Below are 27,228 nucleotides of genomic sequence, written 5' to 3' on the forward strand. Positions count from 1 at the left end.
TCTATGGATTTCACATGACTGGGCAGGGGTGCCGCCATGGGTGGGCCTCCCACCGGGGAGCCAGGCCCAGCCAATCAGAATGAGTTTTTCCCCCACAAAATGGCTTTATTACAGACAGAAATACTCCAAGGTGCACCTGCGTAATGATCATGCTGTTTAATCAGCTTCTTCATATACCACACCTGTCAGGTGGATGGATTATATTGGCAAATGAGAAATGCTCACTAACAGGGATGTAAACAAATTTGCATACAACATTTGAGAGAAATAAACTTTGTGCATATGGAACATTTGAGATTTTTTATTTCAGCTCATGAAACATGGCACCAACACTTTACATGTTGCATTTATATTTTTGTTCAGTGTAGATGATTGTTAAGTTGTGACTGTCAATGAAAAGCAGAGAGACCCAGCCAGGCATATCAGAATAAAAAAATATATAAATCACAGAAAAACTGTTCAAAAAGCAAATGGCTATTGCACCAGCGGAGAACATTGGCCAAATCCCCGCTGAGTGTGCATATTCACCGTCTTGATCATTGGGTCTGTGCCACTTTTCTTTGTTTTTGGACGATAATTTCCTCCTCCAGGTTAGATGGACGTCATATGTGACTCCTTTCAGAAAACTAGGCGTATGTTGCGTGTCACTACTTCACAGGAGCACCACTTGAACGTAAACTTAAAAATACAATTCTAAATATTTGGGGGGGGAAGACATGTCTTCTGGAACTTTCATGTGCCTTAATAACAAACTTGTATGCCATCTGTAAATAGGAATACAACTTAAATTACAAGCCTAGTTGGTTTAGCCATGGAAAAAGCAAGCAACCTTCCCGCTAGTCATGATTGGCTGAGATAATGAGGGGGCTGGACATGCCTAGAGAGGAGTTCAGATTGGTCTGCCATGTAGCACGCTTCGGTCTATAATATGAGCTGGTCAGTATGTGTAGGTAATCCTTTCTAACGTGGCTTTTTTGAAAAACAATGTAGTAGATCTCCATAAGTATTGCTCTCCACTTTCTGGAGGACTGAGTTTAAAAAATCTGTGGAATTGAGTATGAAAGCTAAGGAGAAGGAGAAAATTCTGGCATTTGATTGCAAATATTCAGACGGAGTCAAAAAGGGAACACACAGAAGGCTGTTGAACAAAACACCTGTCTCCGGATTACATCTTCAAAGGGCAACAATAGCATCCATGAAAGAGAGGGAGAAGCATCCATTGATATATGCAGGTAAGATAGTCTAGCAAGCTACATTTTCAGATATTATACATTTCAAATTTTGTCAGAAAGTCATCTTCATTTCAAGTTAGCTAGCTAGCTAACGTTAGGTGTATGATCTGTATAGTAATATTATTCAAATCTCAGAGCCATTTGTATTGCTAGTTATAGCCTAATGTTAACTAGCTAACATTGAACCTGGTTGGTGAGCTACCTTCATGCAGGGTAGTAATGTTATGAGTTGGAATTATGGTTCATTGTTTAGCTAGCTAGCTAGCTACATGTCTAAACAAAAGACTCCACTATGCAAGTAACTATTTCAATAGAATGTTTATGATGTCACTGAGAACTGTCGATAGACGTAGCTTGTAAATTCGCTTTGGCTATCTACTCCGATTTCAGAGCACTCTCGTCTGAGCACAAAATGTACGAACGCTCAACACCTGTTGAATATGTCCGGTGTCAGGAAACATTGGCAAAAAATATTAATTAAATAGTTGCCAGCAGCAAAGTTGCAGTCACCAACACTCTGGATAACATAAAAACAGCCTAACCAGCTCTGCTAGAGCGAGTAAAATGGTCAGAGTGAGCTGTTCTCTCATTTGTGCCTGGAAGTCACTAGCAAGCTAGCCAACGTTAGCCAGTCAGCCTGGGTGTTTGACTGCCGTTAGGCCAGGACGCTTGGATCAACCCTACCTTTCAGCCAGAGCGTCTAGTGTGAGCTCTGAACGCTCCGAGAGCGAAACGTTCTGAATTTACAAACGGCCAATCTGACAACACTCAGTCTACGAATACCCAGAGCACACTCTGGCATCCCAGATTAAATTTACGAACACACCTGTAGTATAAGCCGGCTTTAAGTCTTCAAATCTTTGGTTGTTCAGTACATAGCCTCACATGTTAATCTTGAAAGAGATGGGTGGGGCTAAAGCTTAAAATGGTGTGAAAGATGCTGAATGGGTGTAGACAAAGAGCTCTCCAGTAGGTACAAAACCTTCATGGGTCATTTTCTCAAAAGTAAGGTTACAAGTTGATCAACTTTCAAAGCAGAATTACTTTCCCATTGTTCCTCAACTGTAGTGTATGATATACAATTTTCTATTTCCGAGTCTCCACTTCTATCCAACGTAATAAAAAATAAATAAAAACACAATTAAAAAATTTGCTACATAAGGCCAAATCGAGTCGGTCGGTCACATATTGTATTTGTGTCTCCCCTTTTGTATGTTGTTGTTTTTTAAAATGTAACCTTTATTTAACTAGGCAAGTCCGTTAAGAACAAATTCTTAGTTACAATGATGGCCTACCCTGGCCAAAACTGGACGACACTGGGCCAATTGTGCGTCACCCTATGGGACTTCCAATCACGGCCGAATATGATACAGCCTGGATTCGTACCAGGGACTGTAGTGACGCCTCTTCCACTGAGATGCAGTGCCTTCGACCCCTGCTCCAGTCAAAAGTCCAACATTGTTTTTATTTATCTGGGTGTCCCGCACCAGTAAGAAATTAAACCTACTTTCACCCCTGCTGATCCCCGCTCCATCCGCTTCCTGGTTCACACATGCTGACTGGGTATTTTCACAGCAGAGGAAGAGGAGACAGACAGGAATGCTGTGTGTGTCCTGCTGACTGGCTGCTTCTCTCACACTGGACAGCAAGTCTCTTCTCTACCTTATGGGCGGCAGGTAGCCTAGCGGTTAAAGCGCTGGGCCAGTATCCGAATTGCCGGTTTGAATACCCGAGTTGACAAGGTGAAAAATGTACCGATGTGCCCTTGAGCAAGGCACTTAACGCTAATTTGCTTCAGGGGTGCCGTACTACTATAGCTGACCCTGTAAAACAACACATTTCACTGTTTTTACTCATGTAACAGGACAGAGACCAGCATCCCGACCAGAGTCCTGACTCCTGAACTATAAAACTATTTTAAGATTCATTCAATCCATAAAATAAAGACCATCAAGTCAAGAGTGACGGCAAGGAGGTGAGAGTCCTCGGGAGGAGCCAGACTGCTGAGATTGGGGAGAGAGAAGGAGACACATCCTCCTCTGGATGACTCTCAGCTCTGTCCCAAGAGAGAACCAGCCATTCTCAGAAACAACAACACTTTCTAAGAGTAACGCTGACTTGTACAACTCACTGTGGTGAAGCTGAACAAACAGCAAATGTATCAGACACAAAAAATGCCTAACTTTTCTTGCATAATTGGCTGCTATTTCCAACAATCACATATGGAGAAAAGGAGTTTCTTTCCCTTTCTCCCTCCTCTCCTTGGAGAGCCAAACAAACAGATTTAAGCCTCTGAGGTGTCAGAAGTGCAAACTGTGACAGCACCGCCAACACCCAAAACATCAAGACCTCCGCTGGCAAAGATCAGTTGTTGATTATAATACACACCTCAAAGAACCCTGTCATGTTGACGTTTAGTAAAGACGAGTAAATCCCTTACCGACTCCTCCAACTCAGACATGATTTCCTGGGAAGAACTTTTAGTCTCAGACAGTCATAGAAGAACTTATAGAGGAAGAAAACTAGTCTCAGTGTCCGGGAGCAAAGTTCAGTTCAGTTCAGTACAGCGAGATATCCCTCCTCAAAGCTGCCAGACTTCCTATCTCACTACTCTGGATTACAGCCAGGAGGGAGGGACGAGGGAAGAGCAGCCGCTCTCTGTGACTTCATCACAACATTCTACTACTAGCGTGACTTTTCATATTAGAAAGAGAAGTGTACACATGTCTTCAACGGAAACACCAGATTTCATTGTGCACTAGGGTTTACAAGTCCCAAGTGTGCAACCAGTACTCTGTAGTTGGTAAAGCATGGAGCTTGCAACGCCAAGATAGCAGGTTCAATTCCCAGGACCACCCTTATGTCACTTTGGATAAAATAAATGCCTGCTAAATGGCATATATTATAATACTGTTAGTGTACCTGTCAACCCGGAAGTTGTTTTGGGTCAGTGTCTCAATATTGTTTAACATGGGGAGAGGCTCTAAATCACCTTGACGAAGTTGTCAGGGAAGAGTCCTCTCTTCCCGTTGAGGTCTCCCTCCATCCATCCCTCCTCCTCGATCCTGCGGACATTCCTGATCACGTCTCCCAGCCTTAGGGTCAGCTCATCTTCATGGAGGGCATCATACTCATACTCAACCACAACCTCTACTGGAGAGAAGGAGGTAGGGCGGGAGGGAGAGAGGGCGGGAGATATTGAGGGAGAGAGGGAGGGAGATATTGAGGGAGGGGGGAGAGAGAGGGAGTGGGGGGAGAGAGAGGGAGTGGGGGGAGAGAGAGGGAGTTACCAATATAACAAAACAGAGATCGCTGGACACATTGTCATGACATGTAGAGGTATGACAGTCCTGAAGCCTGCAAATGTGCAGACACTTCACTCAATGACATTGATCATACCTGCATGCTTGTTAAAATGTATTTTATTTTTTATTTAACTAGGCAACTCAGTTAAGAACAAATTCTTATTTACAATGACGGCCTACCCCAGCCAAACCCTAACCCGGACGACCTTGGGCCAATTGTGTGCCAACCTATGGGACTCCCAATCACGGCCGGTTGTGATACAGCCTGGAATCGAACCAGGTTCTGTAGTGACACCTCTAGCACTGAGATACTGCTTTAGACCGCTGCGCCACTAGAGAGCCCGAACATGTTGCATTTGAAGAATGTTTTTGCATTTCAGGCTACAAGTGTGTGAATTGAAAGCAAAGAGTTATTTGAGAAAACAGGGATGGATCAAACAACAAAGCATACCTACTATGATATGAAGTCTCTAAATTGGGTGATTCTCGTGAAACTAGTTTTAACCAGGGCAGTAACAAAGAGTTTGAAAATCATGGTGCATGATTAAATTCGGTCATTTTATAAAAATGTTCCTTTAGAAAAAACTAATTTATCTGAATAAAACTAAATATGTTGCTGTAGTTTGTCCATAAATGATAAAAACTGTTTACTAGTTGAAGTTTAAAATAAACCGTCATATTTATTGCGTAAAAACTGTCTCTGGACATGTTTCTCATTACCGTAACACTTTTTGAAGTTGCTGTAAAATCTCCAATAATTTGGTTTAATTCACCCATGATGCATAATCTAGAGGAGAAGTCCTTACATGAGCATACTTTTATTTAATTATTTCACTTATATGCTTTCAGAATGAGGATCTTATTCTCAAACACCCCATTTACAACAACACATTACCGGAATTACTAAAAAGCTCAAATTGGAAAAAACTCTGAGAACCATGGGCTTTGTGTTCAATTGTTTTTTTGTATTTAAACCTTTATTCTACTAGGCAAGTCAGTTATTTTCAATGGGGGCCTAGGAACAGTGGGTGATTTGTACCTCGTCAGCTCTGGGATTCGATCTTGCAACCTTTCGGTTACTAGTCCAACGCTCACTAGGCTACGCTACCGCCCCACTACTCCCATTACTTGCAGATTGAGGTAAGGGCCTCATTACCGAAACACAAATTTCTCATTATCGCCTCATGTTTAGGTCAGTTTTGGTAATGAGAACCCTCATTTTGATAATGATAATAAGCCAATTCTAATGTATAGTCAATGAGTGTGCTGTGCAGGTAACGTTAATTATTGACCACTGCTTACACCTATTGTACAGATTTTTTGTAAAACAGTTATTTGATTAAGTATGAGTCAAAAAATGTGTATATAAACAATGTAGTTTACTTAAAGCTACAATCTGGAGTTTGTGTTCAGCAAAGAGTAACCCCACCACTTCAAGAAGTACAGTAAATCCCCCATTTTGACATGTGTAACTGTTTTACAATAGAACTTTATTAATCCCCAAGGGGAAATTTACTCAGGGATGGAAAGGGTGCTTCAGACAGGATAAACACACACAGACTGACAGTATAATTTTTAATAAAATAAATAAAACATTTAAGGCAACAGTTATAAGTGCATGGTGCAATTTATGAAACTAAACGACCGTGGTTGCTACAGTTCTTACTAAACTATGTCTAGAATAATCCCTAGGTCTTCGTTAATGGTCCTCTTAACGAGGCAGCGGGGAGCAGTTGGAACTGCGTGTCGAGGACATGGGTGCTGCCCCCTATCATGGGCCTTCCTCCTGGCCTGCTTCTCAAAGAATGAGGCCAGACATCTGAGAGGCACCCTGGTGATCTTAGAGCATATCACAATGGCTTGGAGGTGGTGCCTTGTTAAATAAAAAAGGTTTTAAAATATATATTTTTTTAAATAATAAATGACAGCATCGGTTTTGCTCAACCTTCAGGGTGTTATCAAAGATGGCAGCAATATATTTATACTTGTCCACAATGTCCACCTCACCCTGGATAATCACCGGGTCCATCCTGGCTTCCTCCTAATGCTGACAACCATTTCCTTCATGTTGGAGACATTCAACTCCAGCAGCGCAGTCACACCTGTCAATGAAGTCCTGGTGGTCTGACAGGAGTGAGAGGACTGTGTCATTGGCAAACTTCACAAGATGGAGGTTGGTATGGCCACTCTGACAGGCATTGGTTTAGAGAATAAAAAAGGTGACCGTACACACCGTGGTGAACCAGCGCAAGCGAGTAGCGTGTCTTAGTATTGGCATAGACTCTCTGTGGCCGTGGTCGTGATTGAACTGCGAGACAAGTTCTGGCGAGGATGGCAGACTGCATGTTAAATGCAGATGAGAAGTCCACAAATAAGAACCTGACAGAGGCCCTTCTGCCCTCCAGATGTCTGTGGATGGTGACCATCAAGAACAGCTTGGCGTCGTCCTTTAGCTGCGGTATGCAAACTGGAGGGGATCCAGAAGAGCACATGCCACAAACGTGATATGGGCCTTGACTAGCTGCTGCAGGGCCTTCATCACAAGAAAGGTCAGTGCAAAAGGCGTATGGTTGTTGAGAGAGCGAGGCTAGTCTTTCTTGGGAAAGGGGACAATGGTGGACGTTTACCATTAGCACTTACTTTTACTGTGGTTTGATATGTCAAGATAGTTTTTGGTCCATGCAATTGAGGAGCCTCCACAGGCACGCAGAGACCAAATCGACCAAATCGAGCTCCATACCACATTTCCGTGTGCTTCCAAAATGTTGTACCAATGTGTAGGCCTCAGTATAGCTCCGCATTGACATAACTGGATGGTGGTAGGTGGTGGAGGGGTCCTGTATAAACACAAACTCAGTTCCTTGACAACATCCTTCACAAGAGCTCTACTCTGTTACGTGAAATGAAAGAGGTATGAATGCCCTGGCTTCTGCAGAGGCGGTATTACAGTAAATTCTGTACGGCCACTGCAGACATTCGATTGACCACGCAGATCTTTTAATCCATTGCCGAGGCGAGTGTGGCTAAGATGCAGAATGCACGTTTCTCTGCCGAAGGCAGTCTCAACCTGCAAATCTGTGCACATCATTGTTTCATAACTTCATTGTGTGAATTGTTTGCGTTTGATTGTTAGTGTCTAACAATTCCCCATTACATACAGTGCATTCAGAAAGTATTCAGACACCTTGACATTAAAGCCTTATTCTAAAATGGATTAAAAAGTTGTTTCCCCCCCTCATCAATCTACACATAATACCCCATAATGACAAAGCAAAAACAGGTTTTTAGAAATGTTTGCAAAAAAAACCCTGAAATATCACACTTCCATAAGTATTCAGACCCTTTGTTCAGTACTTTTTTGAAGCACCTTTGGCAGCGATTACAGACTTGAGTCTTCTTGGGTTGGGCTTCAAGCTTGGAACACCCGCAGATCCTCTCAAGCTCTGTCAGGTTGGACGGGGAGCATCGCTGCACTGCTATTTCCAGGGCTTTCCAGAGATGTTCGATCGGGTTTAAGTCCAGGCTCTGGCTGGGCCACTCAAGGACATTCAGAGACTTGTCCCGAAGCCACTCTTGCATTGTCTTGGCTGTGTACTTAGGGTCATTGTCCTGTTGGAAGGTGAACCTTCGCCCCCAGTCGGAGGTCCTGAGTGCTCTGGAGTAGGTTTTCATCAAGGATCTCTCTGTACTTTGCTCCGTTCATCTTTCCCTCGATCCTGACTAGTCTCCCAGTCCCTGCCACTGAAAAACATCCCTACAGCATGATGCTGCCGCCACCACCACGCTTTACCATAGGGATGGTGCCAGGTTTCCTCCAGATGTGACAATTGGCATTCAGGCCAAAGAGTTCAATCTTGGTTTCATCAGACCAAAGAATCTTGTTTCTCATGGTCAGTATTTTAGGTGCTTTTTGGCAAACTCCAAGCGGGCTGTCATGTGCCTTTTACTAAGGAAGGTGTGGCTTCCGTCTGGCCACTCTACCTTAATTGCCTGATTGGTGGAGTGCTGCAGAGATAGTTGTCCTTTCTCATCTCATTCTCATCTCCACAGAGGAACTCTGGAGATGTCAGGGTGACCATCGGGTTCGTTGTCACCTCCCTGACCAAGGCACTTCTCCCCCAATTGCTCAGTTTGGCCGGGCAGCCAGCTCTAGGGAGTCTTAGCGGTTCCAAAATTCTTCCATTTAAGAATGATGGAGGCCACTGTGTTTTTGAGAAATCTTCAATACTGCAGAAATGTGTTGGTACCCTTCCCCAGATCTGTGCCTTGACACAATCCTGTCTCAGCCTTCTACGGACAATTCTTTTGACCTCATGGCTTGGTTTTTGCTCTGACATGCACTGCCAACTGTAGAACCTTATATAGACAAGTGTGTGCCTTCCCAAATCATGTCCAATCAATAGAATATACCACAGGTGGACTCAAATCAAGATGTAGAAACATCTTAAGGATGATCAATGGAAACAGGATGCACCTGAGCTCAATTTCGAGTTTCATAGCAAAGGGTCTGAATACTTATGTAAATAAGGCATTTAATTTTTTTAAATGGGGTATTGTGTGTAGATTGATGAGGAAATGTTTTTATTTAATCCATTTTAGAATATGGCTGTAACGTAACAAAATGTGGAAAAGGGGAAGGGGTCTGAATACACTGTTTAAATCACTTAATAATTCAAACAAAAATGATATTGGTAAAATCACTATAACTAATTGGTAGGTCTACTATTACTTCTGTGAACTTTCATTATCCTCCCTCATAAGGGAGAGAAATGTGAAAATATCTCAGAAGGTACAGTATCTGGGTTTTTAGTAACGCAATTATAAGGCAATATTTGTTAAACCTACAGAAGGTACACAATTTATTCAAAATTAACATTAGTTGACAGTGGTCTTTACGTCAACATTATTGTATTTACGATACATTAAGACTTTTTCTGATAGATATTTTAAGAGCCCTTGTCCATCTGTTTAACAGAAATCAAAGCCTTTACTTATGCCAGATTTTTTAGATGAAAATGGTTGAAAAATGAATCTCTGCTTTCATTTGCCCAAAATATAGACTCTTAGCTTTCATTTGACACCCAATTTGATATGCTCCTATGAACTTCACGTTTGGGCTCATGGGTCCTTTTACATGGAAATGTCCTAGCTAAATGCCACAGCCTCATCTGACTCATGGCGCTCATCATCCAGTTGATAAATCATTTTATGTACAGCCATGCTTTCGGCCGTTCCTCTCATTATTTATGTCTATAATGATGGCCACTTCAGCAGATATCCCCATAAGGCTATTGGTAATTGCAGTACCATCGGAGTCAGAGCCTTTCCTGTGCCCCATTGGTTCCTGTGCTTTGATTAGGTCCAGGCTTGGATCAGTGGACTAGACATATGATGGCACCGGAGAGGATGGCTGCCGTTTTATTGGCTCTTAAATAACCGTGCTATTTTGTTTGTAACTTATTTTGTACATAATGTTTCTGCTACTGTCTCTTATGCCAGAAAATACCTTCTGGGCATCAGAACAGCGATTAATCACCACAAATTGGACATATAATTTTTCTTTAATGAGTTGGACGGGAAGGATATACTCCAAACACCCGAAAAGTCCTTCATCCCCGTCATTCGCAGGAGAAAGAAACAGATTTCACTGAAGGAGATCAGGGTGCCTTGTGAGGATCAGGCGATGAGTGGCTAATCTGCCTCTGCCATCCGTACTGTTAGCCAACGTTCAATCGCTGGAAAATAAATGGGACAAACTAAAAGCATGTATATCCTACCAACGGGACATTCAAATCTGTGAAACCTTATCTTTCACTGAGGCGTGGCTGAACGACGCTGTTAATAACATAGAGCTGGCGGGTTATACACTCCATTGGCAGGATAGAACAGCAGCCTCCGGTAAGACACGGGGTGGCGGCCAAAGTATATTTGTAAACAACAGCTGGTGCACAATACCTAAGTAAGGTTTTGCTCGCCTGAGGTTGAGTATCTCATGATAAGCTGTAGACCACACTATCTACCTAGAGAGATATATAATTTTTGTAGCTGTTTACATACCATCACAGGCCTCTGATTCTCTACAGATAGATGCATGTTTTTTTCCTTGAGTGAATTTACAAATTCAAACCTAACAGTCCAAAAACTAAACAAATCATAATCTTTGCTCAGAATAGAGCTTGCAAAAAACAAAAAAAGGCAGACCATTGCTGGTACTAAGACTGCACTCAATGAGCTGTATATCACCATAAGCAAACAGAAAAATGCTTATCCAGAGGCAATGCTCCTAGTGGCCGGGAACTTTAATGCAAGGAAACTTAAATCAGTTTTACCTAATTTCTATCAGCATGTTAAATGTGCAACCAGAGGGAAAAAAAAACAAACAAAAAAAAACAAACAAAAAAAACAAACAAAAAAAACAACTCTAGACCACCTTTACTCCACATACAGAGACGCATACAAAGCTCTCCCTCGTCCTGCATTTGGCAAATCTGACCATAATTCTATCCTCCTGAGTCCTGCTTACAAGCAAACATTAAAAGTGGTCAGATGAAGCAGATGCTAAATTACAGGATTGTTTTGCTAGCTCAGACTGGAATATGATCCGGGATTCTTCCGATGGCATTCAGGAATACACCGCATTGATGACGTCATCCCCACAGTGACTGTACATACGTACTAGAGGTCGACAGATTAATCGGAATGGCCGATTAAATAGGGATGATTTCAAGTTTTCATAACAATCGGAAATCGGTATTTTGGGCGCCGATTTCCGATTATTAAAAAAATATATAACGACAGAACGACAGATTTTCACCTTGTCAGCTCAGGGGTGCCAATCTTGCAAACGCACAGTTAACTAGTCCAACGATCTAACCATTGCACTCCACGAGTAGCCAGCCTGTTACGCGAATGCAGTAGAAGCCAAGGTAAATTGCTAGCTAGCATTAAACTTATCTTATAAAAAAACAATCAATCAATCATAATCACTAGTTATAACTATTAATCCAGTTTAGCAGGCAATATTAACCAGGTGAAATTGTGTCATTTATCTTGCGTTCATTGCACGCAGTCAGGGCATATGCAACAGTTTGGGCTGCCTGGCTCATTGCAAACTAATTTGCCAGAATTTTCCGTAATTATGACATACATTGAAGGTTGTGCAATGTAACAAGAATATTTAGACTTAGGGATGCCACCCGTTAGATAAAATACCGAACGGTTCCGTATTTCACTGAAAGAATAAACGTCTTGTTTTCGAAATGATAGTTTCCGGATTCGATCATATTAATGACCAAAGGCTCGTATTTCTGTGTGTTATTATGTTATAATTAAATCTATGATTTAATAGAGCAGTCTGACTGAGCGGAGGTAGGCACTAGCAGGCTCGTAAGCATTCATTCAAACAGCACTTTTGTGCGTTTTGCCAGCAGCTCTTCGCAAGCACAGCGCTGTTGATGACTTCAAGCCTATCAGCCTAATGGCTGGTGTAACCAATGTGAAATGGCTAGCTAGTTAGCTGGGTGTGCGCTAATACTGTTTCAAACGTCACTCGCTTTTAGATTTGGAGTAGTTATTCCCCTTGCCCTGCAAGGGCCGCGACTTTTGTGGAGCGATGGGTAATGACGCTTCGAGTGTGGCTGTTGTCGATGTGTTCCTAGTTCGAGCCCAGGTAGGGGTGAGGAGGGGGACGGAAGCTATACTGTTACACTGGCAATATTATAGTGCCTATAAGAACATCCAATAGTCAAAGGTATATGAAATACAAATGGTATAGAGAGAAATAGTCCTATAAATACTATATTAACTACAACCTAAAACCTCTTACCTTGGAATATTGAAGTCTCATGTTAAAAGGAACCACCAACTTTCATATGTTCTCATGTTCTGAGCAAGGAACTTAAACGTTAGCTTCTTTACATGGCACATATTTTACATGGCACACATTTTGACATGGCACACATTTTGACATGGCACATATTACTTTCTTCTCCAACACTTTGTTTTTGCATTATTTAAACCAAATTGAACATGTTTCATTATTTATTTGAGGCTAAATTGATTTTATTTATGTTTTATATTAAGTTAAAATAAGTGTTAATTCAGTATTGTTGTAATTGTCATTATTACAAAGAAATATATATATATTTTTTTAAATCAGCCGATGAATCAGTTTTTTGGTCCTCCAATAATCGGTATCGGTGTTGAAAAATCATAATCGGTCGACCTCTAATACATACCCCAACCAGAAGCCATGGATTACAGGCAACATTCACACTGAGCTAAAGGGTAGTGCTGCCGCTTTCAAGGAGCTGGACTCTAACCCGGAAGCTTATAAGAAATCCTGCTATGCGCTCCATCAAACAGGCAAAGCGTCAATACAGGACTAAGACCGAATCGTACTACACCGGCTCCGACGCTCATTGGATGTGGCAGGGCTTGCAAACTATTACAGACAACAAAAGAGAAGCACAGCCAAGAGCTGCCCAAGACGAGCTACATAACGTCTATGCTTGCTTCGAGGCAAGTAACACTGAAACATGGTGAGAGCATCAGCTGTTCCCGCACGACTGTGGGATCACGCTCTCCGCAGCCGATGTGAGTACGACCTTTAAACAGGTCACCATTCACAAGGCCGCAGGGCCAGACAGTTTACCAGGACGTGTACTCCGAGCACGAGCTGACCAACTGGCAAGAGTCTTCACTGACATTTTCAACCTCTCCTTGTCTGTAATAGCAACATGTTTCAAGCAGACCACCATAGTCCATGTGCCCAAGAACATTAAGGTAACCAGCCTAAATGACAACCGACCTGTAGCACTCATGTCTGTAGCCATGAAGTGCTTTGAAAGGCTGGTCCATTGCTCTCAACACCATTATCCCAGAAACCCTAGACCCTCTCCAATTTTCAAACCGCACCAACAGGTGATGCAATCTCTATTGCACTCCACACCTAGACAAAAGCCACACCGGTGAGAAGGCTATTCATCGACTACAGATCAGCGTTCAACACCGTAGTGCCCTCAAAGCTCATCACTAAGCTAAGGAACCTGGGACTAAACACCTCCCTCTGCAACTGGATCATGGACTTCCTGACGGGCCATCCCCAGGTGGTAAGGGTAGGTAACAACACATCCACCACGCTGATCATCAACACGGGGGCCCCTCAGGGGTGCGTGCTTAGTCCCCTCCTGTACTCCCTATTCAATCATGAATTCATGGCCAGGCACGACTTCAACAACATCATTAAGTTTGCCGATGATGACAGTGGCAGGCCTGATCACCGACAACGATGAGACAGCCTATAGGGAGGAGGTCAGAGACCTAACCGTTTGGTGCAAGGACAAAAACTTCTCCCTCAACGTGATCAAGACAAAGGAGATGATTTTGGACTACAGCCCCATTCTCATCGATGAGGCTGTAGTGGAGCAGGTTGAGAGCTTCAAGTTATTTTGTCCACATCACCAACAAACTAACAGATCCTCAAAAAGTTTTACAGCTGGACCATCACTGCCTGGTATGGCAACTGCTCAGCCTCTGACCGCAAGGCACTACAGAGGGTAGTGCGTACGGCCCAGTACATCACTGGGGTCAAGCTTCCTGTCATCCAGGACCTCTATACCAGGTGGTGTCAGAGGAAGGCCCTAAAAATTGTCAAAGACTTCAGCCACCCTAGTCATAGACTGTTTTCTCTGCTACCGCACGGCAAGCGGTACCGAAGCGCCAAGTTTAGGTCCCATAGGCTTCTAAACAGTTTCTACTCCAAAGACATTAGACTCCTGAAAATCTAATCAAATGGCTATCCAGACAATTTGCATTTCCCCCTCTCTTCTACACTGCTGCTACTCTGTTGTTATCTATGCATAGTCACTTTAACGCTACCTACATGTACATATTACCTCAATACTGGTGCCCCCGCACATTGACTCTGTACCGGTACCGCCTGTATATATACATAGTCTCACTATTGTTATTTTACTGCTGCTCTTTAATAATTTGTTAATTTTATTTATTTAAGTATTTTCTTAAAACTGCATTGTTGGTTAAGGACTTGTAAGTAAGCATTTCACTGTAAGGTCTACCCGTTGTATTCGGGCGCATGTGACAAATACGATTGGATTTTGATGCAATTAGGCTACTCTGGGAATGTACTGTACTGAAGCACCCCCATCCCGTCTGTCTCAACAACATGAGCTGCTCTCACTACTATTGTGTCTTGGCATCCTAGTATAGTATTGACTGGTGTGTGACCTCTCCCTGTATGTATTAGTCTACAGTGTTTCCTCGTCTTGGACGTGGTAGTAGTGCTATTAAATTAACCCACTGACCCATTTAATCAGTGGACCCACTTTGTTCCAGAAGCACTCAGGGAACAGCTAGTCTTGACCTCTCTCCCACTGTGAGCATATGTTTTGAATCCAGCCGTGTGTGTGTGTGTGTGTGTGTGTGTGTGTGTGTGTGTGTGTGTGTGTGTGTGTGTGTGTGTGTGTGTGTGTTAATCTGTACACCAATAATAGGACAATACTTTTGAGCTGGTTGAAATAGGCTATTTGCTTTAGTTTGTAACGTAGGCCTATCCTAAGTCATGACACTCCACTCCTGGCCCGTTTTTCAGTCCAGGCAGGTGACTCTCAAATCTCATAAAACCGAACTGGAAGGAAGTTTCACCCACTGGTCAACATGGCGCATTAATGGGAGTATTCAGAAAGCCCACAGTCTACTTCACAAAAATAGAAGTGTCCTATAAAATCTGAATTGCGAATAATGCCGACGGAATCACGGAATCTAGACATTGAAACGGAAAAAGGAAGGAAATCCACTAATTGTATTGAATGTTTTATTAAATGCATTAATTTGCTCAAGTTAAAGCTGCAATATGTAACTTCTTGGGTGACCCGACCAATTCAACATGGAAATGGGAAATGTCATTCTCATTGAAAGTAAGTCTAAGAAGTGGTAGATGTGTTCTATGTGCACTATTTCCTATAAAAAGAAAGCCTAGCTGCTGCACTAACCACCTGTGTGCTGTAATGTGTTTAGGAAGGCATTTCCTCCTAAGGAAAAACTAAGAGGGCTTTCTTTGTCTACTTTCCAGCAGCGCCGGTATTTCAAGGGCGAACATTACTCTGGCAGAATAAGAACAAGTCAACCCAGGACAAAAAGAGGATGATTTAGCTTTAGACCCCTTTTTAATAGGGCGCCGAGGCCACCTTTGGCAAAGGACCCTTGGAGGCAAAACACGGTGGTATGACAGCATCTTTTGTCCCCAATCTCCATCCACCACTTATCTCTGCTTCACCACAACGTAATTTATGGAGGCCCCCAACGGGAGGGACGAGCTCCTAATTTCTGTCCGTGTAACAACAGGATGAGATACTGTCTGACTTTGGCCAGTGGTAAACGAGGCTCTGCAGACAGACTGCTGGTCTGGTCAGGACCCTGCCTCATGCCCTGCTGCGCCTTCTCAATGTAGGCTACACCATCAACGCTAACACTGATTAGTGTAAGCAGAAGTGGCCTTATCTGTGGTTCCTGGGTAAATAATGGGCGCTGGGGGAATTGATGGCTGCTGGCCAGTGGGATGGATTATTAAGGCGCGAGAGCTCGCTATCAGCTAAGTGGCAGAATGTCCTTGCCAGGCCAAAGTGAGGATGAGGATCTGAGTGTCTGGATGGAAGCCCGAGGAAAAGAGGCTGAGGGATCTTGCTGGCAGTCGTTCCCACATACAGGTCCCAGTCCAGCTTGGTGTTTCAAGTCATAATGGTTGAGGGTTCGGATCCGGGTAGGGAAAGCTGATCATGGATCTGTGATTAGCGGTATTTTCTCCCTCGGAACAAGCCCAGGCTCCTGGGCCAACATTGATGATGTCAGAGGAGCAGAGCCACTGAGCAATTTTTTGCAGTGTGTGCATCATTGACTGCTTTGATGTGTGTCATGCTTGTGTGCCGTCATGGTGTTTCTTTGTTCTCCTGTATGTCTGTGTTGTATAGTGGTCCCATTTGTGTGGGCTAAGTTATGTTTACACCAAGCAGCGTAGCACCGCTCCTCCTGGCCGATTAACACGCTGGCTGCTCATTGGGCTACAAACTATTCTATAGTCCTATATTTATAGAAGTGAATTTCCCTCCTCATCATCATCATGGCCTGCATAATGAGAGGGCAGGACACAAGCAGCAGAACAGACTGCACAGTCCAGCAGTGGCTGGGCTTACACATTAGCTAACATGGTAATGCTAACAACAGTGGACCAGATGACAGAATAGGGTCACAGGAGAGGATTTCACTCTGTATGAGTTAACAGCTCTTGTTTTATGACAGAGGACGGAGAGAGTGTAGTCCCATTGATCCAGACATGGCCTCTGTGAGGAAGTAATAGTAGGCTGGTATGAGATCAGTCAGTCTTATACAATTCCATTTGTAAGATTTAATCACTGCTTATTGTAGAATTGTAGTAATATTTAAAAAAATCTTTCAATAGGCTCTCATCTAAGATTTTTACAGGCTTGTTAGTCTGTAACAATCGGTCTGTCGGGCTAGCCTATTGCCTTTGTTTCCACAAGGAGACTGGCTGGTACACTGTACTGCACTATACTACTGGCTTGCTTATCTCCCACATCGCTATGTAAATAACCACGGTCAACAGAGATTGCGTGTGTGTGTGTGCAAACAACCAATCAAATGGCTTTCAGGCGCATGAATGACTGAGTCACTAGATATAGAATATTACAAGGGCGCTGTAGACAACATGACACAGCCCCGATATTCAAGTCAGTCATCTAGCAAATGACTGTCTTTTCTTTCCCCAAGGCGTGTTTGTGTGCTGTGGACGGCTAACGATGACTGGATATCTGAAGAAAGCCAAGTGGCAGACAGTGATTTTGTTTAAAGAAGAATCATTTTGAAACTGTGGTCAATGTATTCAGTGAGCCTCAATGAACCACATAGTGGTCTTCTTTAGACTAGATTGATTAGCCAGTAAATAGCAGATACCTGAAAAGGTTGGTTCTCACGAAACTGTCACTTGACAAAAAAACATGACAAAAAAAAGAAACATTTTCTTATTGCATCACTAATATTAGGATCTGTAGTTAGTTAAAGCTGAACTGAGTTCTTTTTAGATTCAGTAACCCAATACACAGTCATTTGTTAATCCCAAATTACTTGCAGAATACTAAACTCACTGATCTTAATGCAACTGACAAAAATACCTGCTATTTCAGCATAAGAACTGTAATTAAGTGTATTTTCAAAATTCGAAAGTGGAGATAAAAAGTTTTAAAAAATCATACATTATGCTTAAGGTCTTTACAGGTAATATTAGTTTATTAGGACATGGATATGTGTGGTTCTAAGGTATTTTAGATGCATTTCTAAATATAATGGAATCGTTTGGGAAAATGGCATAACATGATATGCCTATAAAGTAGGGCTATCCCGACCAAAATCAATCATAAAATCATCCGAAAGTCATCCGTTCTTTCGACTAATCGATTGGTGGACATTTTAAAATGTCTATTTTTCCATATATAGACACACCCTATGTGTTTTAATAAAATCAGGTATATGCATTGAGCCTGTCTGATGCTTTAAGTCACTGTTTGATTACATAAGGCAAAAACAACTCAATTTATATTACCATTCCTAATGATCTGCGTGCAGTTACATTTTCATATACACATTTTCGTGTAACTGTTTAATTTAATTTATAATAACATCTTTGTGTCTCAAAATCATTGTCATGTGTTTAATCAAAATTCTATCCAAACCAAAAAAATAACTTATTTTGCTAACTACACTACATGACCAAAGATATGTGGACACCTGCTGGTCAAACATCTCATTCCAAAATCATGGGCATTAATATGGATTTGGTCTCCCTTTGCTGCTATAACAGCCTCCACTCTCCTGGGAAAGCTTTTCACTACATGTTGCAACATTGCTGAGGGGACTTGTTTAAATTCAGCCACAATTGCATTTTTGAGGTCGGGCACTGATGTTGGGCGAATAGATCTGGCTCGCAGTCAGCGTTCCAATTCATCCCAAAGGTGTTCAATGGGGTTGAGGTCAGGGCTATGTGCAGGCCAGTCAAGTTCTTCCACACTGATCTTGGCAAACCATTTCTGTGTGGATCTCGATTTATGCACAGGGGCATTGTCATGCTGAAACAGGAAAGGGCCTTCCCCAAACCATTGCCACAAAGTTGGAAGCACAGAATTATCTAGAATGCAATTGTATGCTGTAGCGTTAGGTGGCCTAGTCCGAACCATGAAAAACAGCCCCAGACCATTATTCCTCCTCCGCCAAACTTTACAGTTGACACTGTGCAGTCGGGCAGGTAGCGTTCTCCTGGCATCTGCCAAATCCAGATTAGTCCGGGCAGAAATTTGACGAAGTGACACGTTGAAAGTCACTGAGCTCTTCAGTAAGGTAATTATACTGCCAATGTCTGTCTATGGAGATTGCATGGTAGTGTCCTCAATTTTAAACACCTGTCAGCAACAGATGTGGTTAAAATAGACGAATCCACTCATTTAAAGGGGTGTCCACATACTTTTGTAAATATAGTGTACCTACAAATAGCTGCGCATGGGATAAGAAGTAATCAGGTAGGCCTATTTTATGACATTTCCAGTGGATCGGAGCATTACATTTTTCCCTTTCACGCCGAGTGGTTATCAAAAGGAGATGGAAAGATTTTTCAAATACATTGAGGAACTATTGTCACTCTCAATGGATGTAAAAACAGACTTTGCTGGCTGTTTGAGGTGAAGAAAACATTACTTTGAGAAGCGTCACAGCTTATTAGTGGTGGTTTGTTAAGCCAATGAATCAGATCCCCAAATGGGCATATTTATATGCCTACATTTGCACGCAGGCCAGGTAGCCTATAGGCCTACTTCAGGTAATCATGTGCACTTTCTTACTCAATATTGACAGGAGCGCTCCAAACAAAAGACAATGACTAAATTGACAAAACCCGTAAACGTAATGAAATAAACTAAAACTTGTTTCTCACAAGTCTCCACTCCGACAATGAGAATGGTATAAGACTGGATTAACAACGTATTGAATGCATTAGTAGAAATGACTGTAACTAAACAAAAATTGTAGAAATTAAATGTACTACTTGTTATACATAGTGTATTTGGAAAGTATTCAGACCCCCTGACTTTTTCCACATTTTATAACCTTATTCTAAAATGTATTACATTGTTTTTCTTCCTCAATCTACCCACAATACCCCATAATAACAAAGCAAAAACAGGTTGAGATTTTTGCAAATTCATTCAAATAAAAAACAAATGCATTATTTACTTATGCATTCAGACCCTTGCTATGAGACTCGAAATTTAGCTGTGGTAAATTCAATTGATCAGACAAGATTTGCAATGGCACACACTTGTCTATATAAAGTCCCATAATTGTCAGAGCAAAAACCAAGCCATGAGATCGAACAAATTGTCCGTAGAGCTCCGTAACAGGATTGTGTCAAGGCACAGATCTGGTGAAGGGAACCAATAAAATCTGTATTTCTGCAGCATTGAAAGTCCCCAAGAACACAGTGGCCTCCATCATTCATAAATGTAAGACGTTTGGAACCACCAAGACTCTTCCTAGAGCTGGCCCCCCGGCCAAAACTGAGAAATAGGTGGAGAAGGGCATTGGTCAGGGAGGTGACCAAGAACCCGATGGTCACTCTGACAGAGCTCTTCTGTGGAGATGGGAGAACATTCCAGAAGGAGAAACATCTCTGCAGCACTCCACCAATCAGGCCTTTATGGTAGTGGCCAGACAGAAGCCACCACTCCGTAATAGGCACATGAAAGCTTGCTTGGAGTTTGCCTAAAGGCACCTAAAGGACTCTTACTGACTTCATTGTCCCCATGGGGAGATTTTCTTGCTGCGTCATGTACACGTTTAAAGTGATGCTTAAATATAAAACAAACTGACAATACAAATTTCATAACACTTACATACCAAAAAAAAAAAAAAGTTTAGCCTGTTGGCCTTACTGGGTCGATAAGAACATTAGCCCAAGTTATTTAGGTGGGATATCACACCTGGCACAAATGCCCTATACCTGCACTCAGAGGTGATTAGTTCAAAGTCCAGGTACAGGGGGTGGCTTGGGTCTAAAATGATTTTGTGAGCATCCAGGCATGTCTATTTCACTCCAATTCCCTTTCTGTGGTGATAATCCTTCACAGCATATTTATCTTGCTAACAGTGGCATTGCCAAACCAACAAACAATACATGGAGAAACAAGAATCTCTGGTCTGATGAAACCAAGACTGAACTCTTGGGCTGAATGCCAAGCGTCACATCTGGAGGAAACCTGGCACCATCCCTACGGTGAAGCACGGTGGAAATCAGAAAAGCAATCAAATTAAATTGTTTACCTTTGATGAGCTTCGGATGTTTTCACTCACGAGACTCCCAGTTAGATAGCCAATGTTCCTTTTTTCCAAAAATATTATTTTTGTAGGCGAAATAGCTCCGTTTGTTCTTCACGTTTGGCTGAGAAATCGCCCGGAAATTTCAGTCACGAAAACGCCTAAAAATATTCCAAATTAGCTCCATAATATCGACAGAAACATGGCAAACGTTGTTTATAATCAATCCTCAAGGTGTTTTTCAAATACCTATTCGATAATATATCCACCGGGACAATTGTTTTTTCAGTAGGACCGATTGGAATAATGGCTACCTCTGTATTTTACGCGAGAATCACTTTGAGAGCCATCAGGTGACCACTTGCGCAATGTAGGCGCTTACGGGTAATCTTCAACATAAATGCGTAAAACTACGTCACAATGCTGTAGACACCTTGCAGAATACAGAGAAAAAGTAATCTGGTTGATAGCCCATTCACTGCTCAATAGGGACGCATTGGAACGCAGAGCTTTCAAAATATGAGTCACTTCCGGATTGGATTTTTCTCAGGCTTTCGCCTGCAATATCAGTTCTGTTATACTCACAGATAATATTTTTACAGTTTTGGAAACCGTAGAGTGTTTTTTATCATAAGCTGTCAATTATATGCATATTCTAGCATCTTGTCCTGACAAAATATCCTGTTTACTACGGGAACGTTATTTTTCCAAAAATTAAAATACTGCCCCCTAGTCACAAAAGGTTAAAGAGAGTCCTTGTGAATAGTGTTATGGTTTGTTAAACTTTGAAATCAATGGTTTTTGTTTAGCATACATTTTAAAGTGAAAAAAAACTGAGTCGAAGCGTAATTCTGTTAACATGTAATTGCCGTAGAGAAGAGTAGTCTTGCTAGCCTGGCTAACCAACAGTGTTCAACAAGTCCGTCTTAAAACGGGAAGTTCACCCAAAAACACTTCTGGGCACTTTATAACACTTGCCTTGTCGTTTGTCAGTCCATTGCTTGAGTATTTAGATGTGGGTACAGCAGGCCTAATAAGCCGATTCTACCCCGCCTTTCCAAAGAAACCCAATGTAACGTCAAAGTCCATCATAAATACTTCCCAAACACACTACTGACCTCCATTACCGCAATAGTCCTTGTAATGACTTTCTCAGCACAATGTTTAAGCCAACTCATTCCAGTATTGATTGTTATTTTCGTATTAATATCCAGGAAGTAGATTCATGCGTGGTGGTGACTTCCGGGGTGGGCATGATTGAAGGACGTAAACAATACTTTTCTGTTCTCACTCCCTCACAGTATTTGCTGCCCTCGTCAAATTTATTAGAGTGAAGAATGTCAGATCGAGAACAAAGAGGAAATTGGAGACCTGCCTTATTTTCAGAATGATACTTTTGGCCCATATCAGTTTGAGCCGAAGTGTACGGAGGCTGAGTTGTTCCATTTGCGAGCTGACCCTTAAAAAAAAAAAAAGATTTCAGTTCTTGAAACTGCAGTAACTGCAGTCGACAGTGGTATTTTGGATGCAGTAATTGCAGAATAGCTGCAGTTATACTGTACTCTAAACGCAGTTACACTGCAAAATTACTGCAGTAAAAAATACATTTTGTACACAATACTTGCAGCATACCACAGCTATACTGCACTCTAACTGCAATCATTTTCGTGAGGGGACCGAGAGAAAAGAGCTAGAGAGAGAGCGAAGCAAGCCGGTGTCTAGGAAACACAGGCTCTTCCCAGAACGCACAGTGACTGGTGGTACAGATGCAGGAGATGCATACCTCTACCAACAGACAGTGAACGTTTTGGCTGTCGAGAATGGGACCAGCTAATTCTGACAATGGAGGAGGTAGAACATCAGACTGACGATGCAGCAGAAGATCCGATTTCTTGTCTCTCGTCAATCCTGGTGAGTTGGAGACTTTCTTCAGAATGCCCAGGATCAACTGGAAACGACATGTCACACCTGACAGTCCAAATTGTAAGCTCTCTGAAGAGTAAGTATTTTGGCTAATATTACGCATTTCTTTACTTCAGAGATTACTAACAGCTAGCCTAGCTAGGTACCATCTCTTTGTTTACTTGCTTTCGTTCTGATTTCCTTTCTTGAAAACTAATAGTAAAATGCTCCTTTTGTCCAACCTCCTGTAATTATCCATCTTAGAACCACAAAGAAGAGTATCTACTGGAAGACTTTTGAGCTAGCATAAAGTAAGTCTTTGTTTATTATACTTTTTACATTAAAAACACATGTATTTGGTAATTCAATCATTGTTTATGTAACAATAAATATACAGTTAGTTAATGCATTGAAGATTATTTCGGAAATTCAGCATTTGTTAAATATCTTTTATATACAGAAATCTAAATGTTCAAACAATGGACCTAAAAACTGTCTGGGAGTACTGACAAACAGCCAGGCAATTGTTATAAAATGTTTTTGGGTGAACTTCCCCTCTAAGTATTTCTGTCACTGAAGAGTTAGTCAGGCTATTTATTCTCTTCTTTACCCTACAGTGTATGGTAATTGTGTCTCTAATGGAAAGTCAGTCATGCAGCAGCAGAGGTGTGAACCAGTTCAGGGAATAGAATCTCACCCACAAAATTTCAGTCTCATCTTGCATCTTACACTTCACTTGTCTGTCCAATGCATGTACATAGCTTTCCCGCTCCATAGCAAGCTGCTCTAACCATTAGTGAAGTAATTTAAACGTCGAGCTAAATAATAAAAAATACAAATCTAATTCAGAGGTTTAAAAAGGAACGATATAAACTGTTTTTGGTTCAAACCGGTTGAGAATTTTATATTGCTGGTCGAAACAAAAAATAATTGTTCTGTTCAGAATTAAACAATTGGAAAATAACTTTGGTTCCAACCCCTGTGCAGCAGGCTAGTTAACTTCATTGGGATAGGGTGCAGTATTTTCACATCCGGATGAAAAGTGTGCCCAAAGTAAACTGCCTGTTTCTCAAGCTAGGATATGCATATCCTTAAATCTACTTCGTGATTTGTTTCCTTGCCACGATAATAATGAGAATTGCGATAGTGGTATCGTCAGGGCTCTACTAGTTACAATGTCTTCTAACGTAGAAAGCCTGACAGAACGTTACAGAAGAGAACACTTTCAAGTTGGGTTGAGTTAATGAGAGCCATCTCTCTGCAGCTAGACTACTGTGTCATTATACAGGACCATGGTTGCCACTCTGTGATCAGCCTTATTCTCCCTCTCAGGGAGGAGAAAGGCAGGCAACATACACACGTCGCACACACTCAGTGGTACACACAAACACACAGGAGGCTTCAGCGACCCACAGGCGCTGGCCTCGTAGTGAACAAACTGCCCGATGGGCACACCAGTTGGAAAGTAGGGTGGTTGGTCAGTGTGGGTGGGTGAGCGTATAACGTGAACGTCTAGCAAACCAAAGGTTGCAAGTTGGAATCTCATCAGGGACAAATGGAGTATTTTAGCAACTTTTCAAATACTTACTACTTTTTAGCATGTTAGTTAACCCTACCGCTAACCCTTCCCCTAACCCTTTAACCTAAGTCCTAAACTTAACCCTAACCTTAAACCTAACCCCAAGCCTAGCTAATGTTAGCCAGCTAGCTAGAATGTGTAACATATTATACATTTCGAAAATGTTGAAACATTGTAATTTTTGATCATTCATAACATATAATATGAATTGTAATTTGTAACTTATCATTCGAAATGGGTAATTGACATCCACAAATGAATACATAACATAGGAAACATATCACACTAAATGAAGTAATATGAAATGCTCTGAGACCAGGTTGTACCTTATATTATTGAAAAGTTTGAGTAAGAAAGGCATGAATGACCAAATTTCTTTAAAAAAACTTCAGTTGCTTTCACACATTATGAGCACAATAGTAACAAATGCCATGTAAAACATTGATTGACTTAAGTTGGGGTGAATGTAGTCTACAAAACATAGGCTGAAATCATTTGCAACAAGCGGGTGTTGATTCCAAGAGCCCCCTATAAAACCAACAACACACATTCTGAAAGTCAAGCCTGAAGCGCTCTGTGTGTTTTAGGTAGTTGTAGGGGAATTGTTTGATTACTTGTTAGATATTACTGCACTGACGGAACTAGAAGCACAAGCATTTCACTACACTCGCATTACTATCTGCTAAACATGTGTATGTGACAAATAAAATTTGATTTGACAAGGTCTGTTTCTCCAATTGGAAGCAGGAAGTAGAAGGGGGAAAAAGCCTTAAACTTAGCATCACATTCCAAACAACTCCACATACTATTAATAACCCCAAGTAAGTGTACACATTCTTGTGAGTCACCATAATTGCCAAGTATAGGCCTAGCTCTAACTAACATAATAGGGAGGTTAAGGCTATATGCAAAATGAGGTGAAGATTAGGGGGAAAAGACTGGGCTCAGTAACTCACTCCGGCCCTTTGGCAACAGAAACACACTGTCACAGTGTGTCACCACAAGGTAGAGGCAGCAAAAGTATGTGGACACCATCAAATTTGTGGATTTGGTTATTTCAGCCACACCCGTTGCTGACAGGTGTATAAAATCGAGCACACCACCATGCAATCTCCATAGACAAACATTGGCAGTAGAATGGCCTTACTGAAGAGCTCAGTGAATTTCAGCATGGCACAGTCATAGGATGCCACCTTTCCAACAACTTTCCAACAGCTTCCCTGGTCAACTGTAAGTGCTGCTACTGTGAAGTGGAAACGTCTAGGAGCAAAAACGTCTCAGCCGCGAAGTGATAGGCCAAAGTAGCTCACATAATCATCGGATGGGGCCACAGTGTCTCCTGAATAGAGGTTGACTGATTAATCGGAATGGCCGATTAATTAGGGCCGATTTCAAGTTTTCATAACAATCGGAAATCGGTATTTAAGGGCGCCGATTTGCAGATTATTTTTTTTTTACACCTTTATTTAATCTTTATTTAACTTGGCAAGTCAGTTAAGAACACATTCTTATTTTCAATGACGGCCTAGAAACGGTGGGCTAACTGCCTCGATCGGGGACAGAACGCTCGGGGGATCCAATCTTGCAACGTTACAGTTAACTAGTCCAACGCAACAACGACCTGCCTCTCTCTCGTTGCACTCCACAGGGAGACTGCCTGTTATGCAAATGCAGTAAGCCAAGGTAAGTTGCTAGCTAGCATTAAACTTATCTTATAAAAAACAATCAATCATAATCACTAGTTAACTACACATGGTTGATGATATTACTAGATATTATCTAGCGTGTCCTGCGTTGCATATAATCTGACTGAGCATACAAGCATACAAGTATCTGACTGAGCAGTGGTAGGCAGAAGCAGGCGCGTAAACATTCATTCAAACAGCACTCTCGTGCGTTTTGCCAGGAGCTCTTCGTTGTGCGTCAAGCATTGTGCTGTTTATGACTTCAAGCCTATCAACTCCCGAGATGAGGCTGGTGTAACCAAAGTGAAATGGCTGGCTAGTTAGCGCGCGCTAATAGCGTTGTCGTTGTGCTGCTGGTTTGAGCCCAGGGAGGCGCGAGGAGAGGGAGGGAAGCTATACTGTTACACTGGCAATATTAAAGTGACTATAAGAACATCCAATAGTCAACGGTTAATTAAATACAAATGGTATAGAGGGAAATAGTCCTATAATTCCTATAATAACTACAACCTAAAACTTCTTACCTGGGAATATTGAAGACTCATGTTAAAAGGAACCACCAGCTTTCATATGTTCTCATGTTCTGAGCAAGGAACTGAAACCTTTCTTACATAGCACATATTGCACTTTTACTTTCTTCTCCAACACTTCGTTTTTGCATTATTTAAACCAAATTGAACATGTTTCATTATTTACTTGAGGCTAAATTGATTTTATTGATGTATTATATTAAGTTAAAATAAGCATTCATTCAGTATTGTTGTAATTGTCATTATTACAAATATTTGTAAAAAAAATATATATATATATTTTTTTAATTGTCCGATTAATCGGTATAGGCGTTGAAAAATCATAATCGGTCGACCTCTACTCCTGACCCCTCCTGTCTCAGCCTCCAGTATTTATGCTGCAGTAGTTTGTGTCGGGGGGCTAGGGTCAGTCTGTTATATCTGGAGTATGCTCTCTCTAATTCTCTATTTCTTTCTCTCTCGGAGGACCTGGGCCCTAGGACCATGCCTCAGGACTACCTGGCATGACGACTCCTGGCTGTCCCCAGTCCACCTGGCCTTGCTGCTGCTCCAGTTTCAACTGTTCTGCCTGCGGCTATGGAACCCTGACCTATTCACCGGACG

General features: G+C 41.8%; 1 protein-coding gene across 6 annotated transcripts in view; it reads right to left on the reverse strand.

Moving 5' to 3' along the window:
• LOC139407172 (CD2-associated protein-like) overlaps nt 1-27,228 on the reverse strand; it is a 97,218-nt gene that overhangs the window by 56,460 nt on the left and 13,530 nt on the right. For 3 of the 6 annotated variants that reach the window (XM_071150697.1, XM_071150700.1, XM_071150703.1), the window contains exon 2: nt 4,225-4,385. In XM_071150697.1, the coding sequence (XP_071006798.1) occupies nt 4,225-4,385 (161 nt within the window). Of the gene's footprint in view, nt 1-3,672; nt 3,816-4,224; nt 4,386-27,228 lie in introns of those variants that run through there. The other 3 variants (XM_071150701.1, XM_071150698.1, XM_071150702.1) reach the window with 2 other exon arrangements.

Source organism: Oncorhynchus clarkii, chromosome 4 (assembly GCF_045791955.1).
Source record: "Oncorhynchus clarkii lewisi isolate Uvic-CL-2024 chromosome 4, UVic_Ocla_1.0, whole genome shotgun sequence".
In the NCBI taxonomy this organism is placed as follows: Eukaryota; Metazoa; Chordata; class Actinopteri; order Salmoniformes; family Salmonidae; genus Oncorhynchus; species Oncorhynchus clarkii.